Source organism: Papilio xuthus, unplaced genomic scaffold (assembly GCF_000836235.2).
Source record: "Papilio xuthus unplaced genomic scaffold, Pxut_1.1 DF827461.1, whole genome shotgun sequence".
Lineage (NCBI taxonomy): Eukaryota > Metazoa > Arthropoda > Insecta > Lepidoptera > Papilionidae > Papilio > Papilio xuthus.
The window spans coordinates 1,773,973-1,786,108 of record NW_013531188.1 but is presented as its reverse complement, the minus strand read 5'-3'; the positions used below and the strand labels follow the sequence as shown (position 1 = coordinate 1,786,108).

Genomic DNA, 12,136 nt, shown 5'->3' with positions numbered 1-12,136 from the left:
TAGCCGCTGTTATTAAGGTTTTTAAGGTCAGTTCAGTTTTAACGATAAAGATTTCCTTAATCGCTGTTTTTCATATAATTTGCTAGATTTAATTGTGATAATTTTATAATAAACTAGCTGTCGCCTACGACTCCGTCCGCGCGCAATTAAAAAAAACTTAGTAAGTAGCCTTTTTCCAGACTATGGTCTACATCTATGCCAAACTTTAGCGAGATCTATACAGCCGTTCTGGTAACTTCAAACAAATATCCATCCATCCATCCAGACATTCGCAATTATAATATTAGTAAGATTACCATTTGTTACCGGTCTACTATTGGTCATAATTACATTAAATCAGTGGCATCTCAACAATCGAGTAAGCGTTAACATTAAGTCGGCGTTAAGTGGATTACACGACATGTGATTGATTCGTTCACTCATGGGTTCATTCACTCATGCTTTCATTCGCTCATATGTTCATTCACTCATGTGGTTCATTGTTGGGTACAGACAATAGAAACATGCTATTTCCTGACCTCAAGTACATTCATTTTATTCCTACGATTATTGTTACGATTTCGTAGTTGCTATTTTTAATTTAACTTCGAATTTGGAGTTTTAATAATTAAAAAAAAAAAACAAATTAAAAAAATATCCATTTCGAAATAAGGAATAAGTAATTATGAATTATAATTATGTGAATTTCATATTAAAACTGATACTTTCTTATTTATATTCTTTCATGGATGTATTTTTAATTTTATACATAAAAATGTATTTTTATTGACTGACCATATATCGCAAATTATTCGGACATCCGTCTCAAGATAATATTAACTTTATAAATCAATTGTCTTTTTTTGCAGGGAACGCAAAAACTTTCGCACAATACACTTCCGAGGGTGAGCTGGTAAGCTGTTTAAATATTTATGAACTATTTACGTATTGACAAAACAAAATGGTCGACAATGGTACTCGGCCTTTGTTAGGATATTCAAAACGTTAAATCTCGCACTGGGTTTCAACTGCCCTTCCACTTGTAATAATATATATTGTCATTCCTTTCGTTACTTTGGAAAAAACAAGGACAACAATATATGGCAGTACAAATCTATGGGAGTGGAGCTCTACGGTTAAATCTCACTTTTGAACGGTTTAGTAGCCACTCGAATGTTTCCGCGATTCATTTAAATGTAGTTTTATTTTACGCAAATATGTTTCTTATTCGTAATAGTAATAAAGCAGATTTTTCCTTTAAGATTGATTTCTCCCATAATTTTAGTGTTATAATTTGAAGGAGTTTGCGTTTAATTTAAATATTATAATTTTTGATATCACATTTTCATCAGCAATAGAATACTACTAACAGAAATATTTATTGGAATTATAAAAAAATACATGCAAACTGTTCCTGCAACAAATCAATAAACGTTATTTTATTTCAGTCCGTTATTTTGCAGCGAATCTACAATCAGGCGTTTAAATCATGTAAATATTTTCAAAGCATTCATTCTCTGTTGATTGCCTTTGTTTGTTGCTATGAAATGTAGCTATGTGTACGCGAAATTATTGATTTATGAACATACATAATTATTTAGCCTATTGTGTAGTTTCATACTTAAATTAAGTTCATTTGGAATAACAATGTTCATTAATTTATTTAAAAAGAAGTAATAAAAAAGTAAATTCCTACTTAGGATTTAACATAGCATTTTTTTAAATACTTTTTTTATGATATTTTGATATTAGAACTGGAAACGAAATTATATTTTCTATAAATATATTTTCCTCGTATATTACTTTTTCTATTTCTTTATTAAATAAATTAACATTTGATAGGCCTATCGGTCAGCTGCTTCTCGGCATATCCGCGAATCTTTTAAATTGCGAGAAATTTCCAAGAACATCGATTCCGGACATCGATGTTCTTAAGCTGACTTAATTCAATTACAACACTATTGTGTATCGGTTTTTGCTCTTCAGTTAACACCTCAACAATGCATTTATTTCGTCAACAATAACTGTACATACGACACAATGGCGCTCGAGTTTCGGACATGTTGACGTCCACTCACGAACGGTCATTATATTTTTTTCATCACTCGAATGTAACTGTTAATTGTTAAGTTCACCACATTTTTGAGGAATAAGCAACTTTATGTTTACTTCGTATAGACTTTACTCATGTGAATTTTTAGTTAAAAGCACCAATCAGAGAATCGGCTTGGGACCAGACCGAACCCTGTACGTCCAGGTTCGATCCAGAAGATCCGATCCGATCATCTCATTCCGTCTCGATACCAAGACATTCAAAGATATGTGTGAAGTTAACTAATCCGCAGTTGACTAATGAGCCAAAATATTTTTTATACTTCAAATATTTAATCTCTTTTCAGCGTTAATTTTAATGGGATTTTATTGATGAAGTTATATAGACAGTATAATCTAGAAATATAGGCAGATATGGCGGTTTTCATTTGACAGATTTCTGACTTTTTCTAAAAAAAATTGTTTTATAGATTACTATAAAACAATTTTTTTTGACATTAGTCAATTAAATCCTACTAAAACTGGAACAGTACTTCTTTAATTTCACTAGTAATACTTGATATGGTCCTATGATAATTTAAAGTACAGTTTAATCCTAACTTCAAAAAAATATGGTCACCATATTTCACAAATGGTGAATTGTGTTTACGCTTCAAGTGTTTATCGAGTCCTGTACCAGATACTCATCTTAATCTCAGCTTAGTGGCGCTTTAGTGAATTGTGAGGTTGTCTAAATGCATTTCATTATTTCTTGCCAATGCCCACCTATACACAATAGCCACATTACCAACACTTAGCTCCCACGCATTACAAAGTTATACTAAATCTTTTCCTATCGCACCGTATCCGGTAGAAATTGTTTGTCTATGATGAAGTTGTCAATAAAAAATTCTAAAATAAAATTTTTGTTTATAAAATTTACAGCTCACTAATATTATAAATTCGAAATTTTGGATGGATGAATGTTTGTTTGTATCTCCAAGACGGCTGAACGAATCTCGATGAAATTTCGCATGCATATAGAACATAGTTTGGAAGAACACGTAGACTAATTGTGTTTTTTTTATACCGCGTGGACGGACTCGCGGGCGTTAGTTAGTAGATTATAAATCTAAGAAGAATATATGAACTGATAATAATTTGTAATAATTTTGTTTTTGAGATAAATAATATTTTTTATTTCATCAAAATATTTGTGTGGCATTATGTTCTTATTGTCTTAAATTAAATATATTAAAAAAAAACAATGTCAAATTCGATATGACATTTTCATTTTATAAATTTTAGTTTTTACGTCATACACCAAAAATTGATATTTTTTATAATGTTTTATAAAATGGAGAAAACTTGTAAAAAGAACGCTTTAATGTTTTCCATTAAAAATACTTTATTGTTACTTTTGTTGGTTAGTACAGTGATGGGCTTTCATATATGGATTGTTTGCAAAGCGCTTTCTGTGCTGGGTGACGTCACAACTATCATAGTGGTGAACCACGGCAAACGTTCGCTCAAATCTTGGCCAGACGATTCCGTATACATATTGAATTGGGACAAACATTTGGATTTAAAAAAACACTTCTATGGCTGTTGCACCGCACCAAAATGTATATTAACCAAAGACAAAACGTATTTCGGCAAAGATTACAAATATTTCGACGCGATGTTATTCAGTGAAAAGTTTTTAGAATCAACAAATAGACCGAATGCAAACATGAATATGTTGAACATATTTATTTCTTTACAACCAGAGAATAAAAAAATTGTCTGTGACAATTATTACGACAATTTTTTCAATTTAACTTTTACTTATCGCCTGGACTCGGATATTGTATGGAAATATTTTGTAGTATTGGGCCTTAATAGAGAAATTATAGCCCCAAGTTTATCACCTGCTTGGAATACAAGTTTAAACCCTGTCAACCAAGAGATAAAGTCGATTATTCAACAAAAAACTAAACCCGTTGCTTACATAGATAGCAATTGTAAACTAGAAAACTGGACAAGACCGTACTTATCCAAATTACAAAAACATTTAGATTCTTACTCTCTGAAAATATACATGAACATTTCGAAAAAATGTAAGACAGAAGTAGATAACAGGATATCATTAAACGAATATATGTTTTACATTATTTTTGAAGACTATTTCGTTGAGGATTACGTTACTAGGAAAATATTACAAGCGTATGATAATAATGCTGTGCCTATTATCTTTGGCGGAGCTAATTATACCAGGTAAAGTTATTTAATGCCATTGATCTTCAATTATCTTGTCCTTATACCGCTTACGTAGGGTTGGCACACCAGTTTTCGTCCTCCAGGTCGATCTATCTTCATTTCACTCCCATCTTAATCATGTGACATTTAACGCGATCTATCCATGTCTTTCTAGGCCTACTCCACCAAATACAAATATCTGATATTGTCATTCATTAAAGGTTTAGTGATTATATTTTCTAGCATTACAGCTAATTTTGTAGAACAATCTTCTTTCGAAGGTGGGCGTTTATTATAGCAACTTATACTCTGGATAACGCACCTTGAAAAGCGATCAAGCCTTAGGATCTTGAGCCAGATTGTTCGTCTTCAAACTACACTTTGCATTCATTTGATATTTTCTTGTAAGATGAGCTGCAATTCCAATTTTATAGATTTTAACAGTGGTAGCGCCCGCTTTAACATCTTCGCACGAATTGGCCTGGCTCGCCCGGTGAAATACCGCGCCCACACAGAAGACAGGCGTAAAGTGGAAGCAATTCTGCGTTTCGTCTGATGAGTGTGTGTCCCAGAGGCCTAATTTGGTCCTCTTTCCCTCCCCAACCTCTTTCTTATAAGGAAAGGATGGGAGGTGTAAGTGGACTTACCGGATGAGAGGATGCATGGGAAGGGATTTTTTTTTCTTTCTGTGCAGCTTCTCCTCCGTCGATTAAAGGTAAGCAACACATATGCAATTGCGTATGTCTGTGGGCAGCGGTCACTTTGCTATTTCAGCGATTTCAGGTGGCCGCTCCCTCGTTTGTCACCTTATGTTATAAAAAGAAATATTTCTTTATTCTTTACTTATAGATTCCTACCACCAAATTCCTACATCGATGGCCGTGTTACAAATCCGAGTGATATCGCAAAAGCGATCAATGAGTCGTTGAACAACTATACTATATACGAAGAATATTTTAAATGGACAAACATTTATAGTATTGTAAACTATCAACCATTCTGCGATCTTTGTGAAGTGTTAAATAAGCCAGTGAATAAACCAGGGAAGGAAGATTTTAGACAATGGTGGAATGGTCAGGATATGCACCAATGTTTACTGCCTCGATCTAAAAATTATACATCATAATACTGAAGACCTATAATCTATTTATAGGAAATATTAAAAATGAATATATACAAAGATGTGCAAGAAAATAAAGGTAAATTGTGGTGATGATTTAATGTAACACAATGTAAAATGATAAATTTATTTTTTCTACATAAAATCATATGGAAATGTGAATGTAATGGAAAATTAAATTCAGACATCTTATCTACATATAACTTTCACTCTAATTAAAATTTAAAATAAAAATTTATTCTTTTCCAAAATTATAATCCAACTAATATAAATGCAAAAGTTAAGATGTATGGAGCTATGTTTGTTAGAAGGTATCTCCGTAAGGACTCAACGGATCTTGGTGAAATTGGCGCAGATGTAAAACTTAATCTGGAAGAACACATATGCTACTAATTAAGTTTCTTAATTCCTCGCGAACGGAGTCGCGGGCGACAGCTAGTGAAAGAGTATCAATACAGACACACACAGTTGTCTAGATAACCACAAATTCAATAGAAATGTTTCATTTTCAATCCGATATACGTAATACCCACGTTTCGATACCCGCCCTCGAAAACCGTGCGCAGCCATAAAAATAATCACTCCGCTTCGGGAGCTTACAGAAAACTCATCAAATACGAAACTTATAAGAGTTCATTGAATCCGTTGCGGGTCCGTCGATAGTTTTCTAATCCGTCCACACAATAACATAGGTTTATTAATTTCGTATCGTTCACAAAAGAGCATGTTGCTACAAATATTAGTACAAAGGCGACTCTTGTAATTAAACTTAGAGTCGCGTTGGCTGGCTCCCGAGGGAGGAGAGGGAGTACAATACGATAGTTAGGGAAGGGGGGCGTATCGGCCGACGTTTAACGAGCAAATTATTTAGTAAATGTTGCCAAATAATAACATTAATGCGGGTACGAGGGGCGCAAGACTGCGTGGTTATGTTGACAGATCGCTTAGCGTGGATCTTGTCTTTATAAAAGTGAAACCAGCAAATATTTTTTAAGTAATGTGTGATTACTTGAATTAAAAACGAGCAATTACTTAATATTTATTAGGGTTAGATGATTAATATCATTTCGAAAATTGAAGCTGCAAATATTTTGCACAATATCGTCGACGCGTCGAACATATAAACCAAAGTCCGAGTAGGTATCAGTATGAGAAAGGCTAGATTTAAAAACGGGATATGTTACATGTTCTTTTTTCTCTAAGGCGAAATAAATTATGTAAAATGACAGTTAAATAACTATATACTCAAACACCAGATCCAAATGAGACTTAGAAAAATAAACAAAAATCACGGATTCAAATGTATTGTAACATAAAGGTCTATCCACAATGCGTCAACAAGAGCTAGGGAGTGGACCCCAATATTATCAGAGAGGGCGGCTAACCAATGAGAGCTCGCGAGTTCAGCTCAGTGCAAACAGAGACGATCCTGAATACCACATAATTGAGTGGCTCCTCATCGCTCCACTGATCCATTGTCAACAATCATTACGTGCTAAATGCTCAATTAATAACACTTTTATAGACATCACGCTTCAAGGCACTTTAACAATAACCTTCTGATTCATTCACTATAGCTTTTTAATTTGTATTACATAACATTTAAGTCAAAAATATTTTTGTAGAATTGTCGAGAAAGAAACATAGAAATTTTCTTCTCCGTTTATTTTGCTATGCATTTCTTGTCAGGCGCCTTAAAATTTCAAGCTTTTTTTTTAGAAATTTTTCATTTTATACACAAATTTCTTATCATGTACAAGGGAATATTTATTTCAACATAAGATAAATTAAAACTTACATAAAATAAAACTTATTAAAATGATGACGTCTTATCAATTTGTTAGCCACAATAACTAAACTGTAACAACGATTTGAAATCTCCAACGCAAATTCTCAATTAAATCAGTCCCTCGTCCTTCGGCATTAAGTCTCAACGTTAACTGCCCAATCTTATCAATTAAAACTTTAGCTATACTTTTTATAGTACATAGAAACATAAATAAAGCTATATAAGATACTTATGACTTTAAGATTAAGTCAAACATCGCTTTAGAAAGTTAGAAATTAAAGAAATAATTAAAAAAGTAAGAGTGTATAATCTGTCAAAGTTTATAAGTAACAAACAAAATGTAGCACATACTTTCCCTAGTCAGAATTATTTTGTACCATAAAAAAATATTTATAAATTTACACATTACTGAAAATAGTGTATAGGGTTTCAAATTTAATATTTTTATATCATAACAGCGTATTTTACTATCTCTATAAAACACTGGCTGAAAATACCTCAGTCCTTTTTCTTGAGAGGAAAAAAAATAAAGTTGTCATAGTGATGCGATCCGCATCAAAGATCCCTAGGGAGGTGCGTCCCCACAAACGGAATTGATAATTTAATAACGTACGGAACGCGGCGCCTAATCTCTAAATTAGCAATACGATATGAATAAGTAGATTTTGGTTTTGGAACAAAGCAGATGTCGAGGGAATACAACTTAGGCCCGAGGGCGGGTATTTAGCGAATCATTAGCAAAGCTAATGAAGGGGTTGAGTTGCGTACACAAATATAACTCGACGTTATTGTTTTTGTAGTGTTTTAAAACTTGTTCAATGGCTACATTGTGATTATATTTGTAGTAAAGAAAATATTCTAATTTTAAAAGATTGACAATTAATGCTCAATTTTTTTTTCTAGTTTAAAAACCAAAGTTTTTTATGACCGCTCTAGATAAAAAAAAAACTTACGATCTATTTTGTTTACTTCTATCTGATAATACTACAAAAGAAATTACTTAGTATGTCAATGAAATCGTTGTTTCTTTTTTCTTTAATTTTTCATCAACGATATTTAGACATGAATAACATGTAAAAAAACAATAAAGTACCAAAATATTAGCATTCGTATAAATAAAGAAGTAAAGCGTAAACATTTAACAAATAATTCAATAGCACCGTGACGGCGGCAGTACGCCTCTCGAATATAATAGGAACACATCGAGCGAGCAAAGATACGCCAATTAGGAAGGCAGGAAGCCCGCGCGCCTGCGCACCGCATAATTGCTTCCGTCACTGTCTACCCCCTACCTCCCCGGCCCCCAACTCTCGTCCCCCTACACCTCTGTCCTCACACTCCTAAGTCCCTCCCTGGCGTCGGAGATACGAGAATCTAGCGGTTGAGATATTGTTTTTTAAACTGCTTTATATTTACTTATTGTACTGAAGATGGAAAACTTCTACCAATCTTTTTCTTTTCAGATTTAAGGTTATTTTTTATTTTCAAAGCTTTACAAATGTATGCAGAAAGTCTCTAGTTAATTGGCTTTATAGAGAACACCTACATATTCCCTCAAAATATAATTAATGTAATCGTAAAATGATTCTGTATCCAAAACTATCAACTTTTAGAAATTTGAATACATGACATTTTTTAGTATCAAACCCGGACAAAGGTACAACAAAATGGCGCGTAGATAGAAGCCGGGTCCAGTTTCGACATTTTTCGATGTGAAACGATACCCGGAAGCAATCTGCATCGGACAATGAAGAGTGCACATTGTCCGCACGTGACCGGGTGTGCGCCTGCCTTTATTTAAAAAAAATCGCTTGCATAGCGAATCGAGGCAATTAGCGATACTATCAAGATTAACTGGTTATTGTAAGGTTTATCTTCTATCATTGTTCCATCTGACAAATTAAAATATTTGTTCTGTGTTCGTACAGCCGAAAGTTTTACATAAAAAGAGGACTCAGTTCAGAGAGAAACATAATATTATTACGTGTAAATTACTTAGCCTAGCTAAATATTATATCATTAAGGGTTTATTAATATACTAACTGTTGCTCTAGACTAGAATTAAAAAAAAATGTAATAAGTAGCCTCTGTTCTTCCAGACTATGTTCTACATCCGTACCAAATTTCATCAATATCCGTTTAGTCGCTCTAAAGATACCTTCAAACAAACATCTATCCATCCATCTAAACATTCGCATTTATAATATTAGTAAGGTCTTTCTATTCCACAAAGTAAACATGTGGCAATCGTTATAGTGGCAATTACTGCAGTAAGAGTTTGATTAGCATTCTGTATTTCGCACGTGTTTTTATGTTATCAAAACTCATAAAAAGTAATTGTATGGGATACAGCCGCGGTCTACTATTACTGTCAAGTTCGTTCATAACAACCCTTTATTTTAATGGCCACACTATTTTTACCATTCTAGTAACATTCGGTGTAATGTAGGCGAGGAGGTGTGTTGGGGGGGAGTATTAATAATTCACTATCCCATAATAGTCGGATTAACACGATGCAACCCTTTGTGGGTAGATTGAAAAAGTTTTACTAAACATTTGCGCGCATCAAGTATTCTCTCAGAGTACGGCTTTGTTGTTGGCTTCTGTTTATTGAACGTAACGACAACGGGGATAATAGCTTAAAATTTCTAGTTTAATTTTGGTTCAGTTTGTTCTCTGTTTTTATAAAATATATATGTGAAATAAAATTGAACTACAAAGCGTGTTTTTACGTGTAATAATTTAAATATGTCAGCCATTAACTTAAATTTATCAGAAGTATTTTAACAAGATACATAACTATGGATAAAGGCCACAAATGAAGTAACCAATTTCTTTATCTTAAAACAAGAGCGTTAAAATTTATTAAATTGACAATTTCTGATACTTTTTCATTAGGCATAATCATTTAATCTCTTAATACGGTAATAATAAAATATTCTCCTAAGATACTTGTAAATGAAATCTTCATGCAAACGTCAATTCAATTGTAAGCACCTTTGACGTTGCATCGCTTTGATGGCTTACGATAGAGCCGCCGCTAGACAAGTCAAAATCAAATATTCAAAGCACACATTGCACAAGCGAGGGCTTTGTACTAACAACCACTTTTACCATCAGACCTGTCAATTTATATTTGCCTGCAATCATTAGAATAGGCGTTGGCACGTATAAACCCATGTTTTACGTTGCTAGTACACACCACAGTTGGAGACCCCTCCCGGCCCTCGCAGGTCAAAGCCGACGGAGGAAAAGTGTGGCTCAACAAAGTTAAAGTTACATTGGTCATAAGTTTGAACAAACTATCCGAATAAATAGGTGTCAGGCGTAATGCGTCAAAGGGCCCGCTGGGGTGCGGAGTCCGGACGTGTAGCGCGAACGGAGCTCATCGCCTCATAATGCTACATAATTCAATTGATTCCCCGACACTACCCGCACGCTTCCCCGTAACTTAGTTTGCAACGTTTTGATATCGGATAGCCGTTTGACGCCTCCTTGTGCAATTCCTCTCTCCAAGGGCGAGAATAAAACATTTTATTAGGATAACTGAATTTTTTTATTAAACAGAATAAATAGTTATATGATAAACGATGGCATGGCTCTTAGTGTTGGTAAGAGACGGCAGGGGATGAGAAGGACACGTGGCCGAGGTTGGTCGAGTAGGCGAGCTTGGCAGGTGCGGCGTACGCCACAGGCGCAGGAGCGTATGCTACTTTGGCAACTGGGGCGGCAGCGTAGGTGACTGGAGCTGGAGCGTAAGCCACTTTAGCGACTGGGGCGGCAGCGTAGGTGACGGGCGCCGGGGCGTATGCTACCTTGGCGACGGGAGCAGCGTAAGCCAGCTTAGCGACGGGGGCGGCGTAGGCGATCTTGGTGGGAGCCTCAGTAGCCTGACCCTCGTAACGCACGACCGCGTTGAAACCGTGCACCTCATCGGCGGTGTAGTCTACGATGCGGTGGACGCCATCGGGCTGGATGAGGGAGTAGGAGCCTTGGAGAGCTTCGCCGGCGCGCTGTTCGCGTTGCTGCTTGATATCACCGCTCTGGGTGTCGTGGACGGAGTAGTTGAACTCGTAGTTGGCGGGGGCTTCGGGTTCGGCGTAGGCGAGCTTGGCGACGGGTGCAGCGTATGCTACCTTGGCGACGGGGGCTTGGGCGTATGCTACTTTAGAGAGAGGAGCAGCGTATGAGATTTGTGCCGGGGCGTATGCCACCTTGGCGGCGGGGAGGACGGGTACGGCAACAGCGGCTGCAGCGGCCACTGCGCATAGGAAGACTAAAGCCTGAAATACAATATTAAATAATATTTATCTATTCAAAATTTCTAAAAGTATGCTTTCCAATATCTTTAGCAAACTACACAATAATGTATCAATGATTGACATTCAACACATCAACTTCTATGCAATATAAAGAGCTTTTGTAAATAGAGCTTCAAAAAAATCTTTTGAAGGAAGCCAAAATAATTATCTTTATACAACAAATAACTTCTTACAAAGAAGACTAAGCTCACCTTAGCTGCCATGTTGTTTGATTAGGTATTTGTGAGTGAATGATATCCCGTACAGTTGAGGCGAGGTATTTATACTTAGCGTCAAGAGTTGCGCACGCGCTGCCCATCGAAACATGCGTGTAGGTGCGTCGGCAGTGGTCAAAAACTGGATCGATTATTATATAATCCACGGTCGACAGCTAATTGCTCATTTGTCATGTACCAGTGACTCCTTAGTGTGAAAGTTTGCGATTTTAGCACACTGTCGAGCCTAATGATAATGAACATGTTTGGCATGAACTTTCTTTGCAGCAAACACCAAATGTTGATAATTTTGTTTAAGCTCAATCTTAGCCTGGTTCAAATTAACTCAATATGGAAGAAGAATGTTCAACAAAGTCAAAATATCGAGGTCAAATCAGTAACTTGATAAAAATAGTATTCTAGTACAAAACACTTTTATCTTTTATCTCATTATTTATCTTTT

General features: G+C 35.3%; 2 protein-coding genes across 2 annotated transcripts; one reads left to right on the top strand and one right to left on the bottom strand.

The window, feature by feature from the left end:
- Positions 1 to 3,308: 3,308 nt before the first annotated feature.
- Positions 3,309 to 5,547, top strand: LOC106119362 (alpha-(1,3)-fucosyltransferase C-like). Its single transcript, XM_013314289.1, has 2 exons — positions 3,309 to 4,266; positions 5,098 to 5,547. The coding sequence occupies exons 1-2, from the start codon at positions 3,356 to 3,358 to the stop codon at positions 5,372 to 5,374; spliced, it is 1,188 nt and encodes a 395-aa protein (XP_013169743.1). The 5' UTR covers positions 3,309 to 3,355; the 3' UTR covers positions 5,375 to 5,547.
- Positions 5,548 to 10,697: 5,150 nt separating this feature from the next.
- LOC106119356 (cuticle protein 21-like) lies at positions 10,698 to 11,689 on the bottom strand. The gene is given in 3 exon segments (NM_001312538.1): positions 10,698 to 10,762; positions 10,764 to 11,440; positions 11,671 to 11,689. Coding segments are annotated over 3 exon segments (693 nt in total). The 5' UTR covers positions 11,683 to 11,689; the 3' UTR covers positions 10,698 to 10,758.
- Between the last annotated feature and the right edge of the window lie 447 nt (positions 11,690 to 12,136).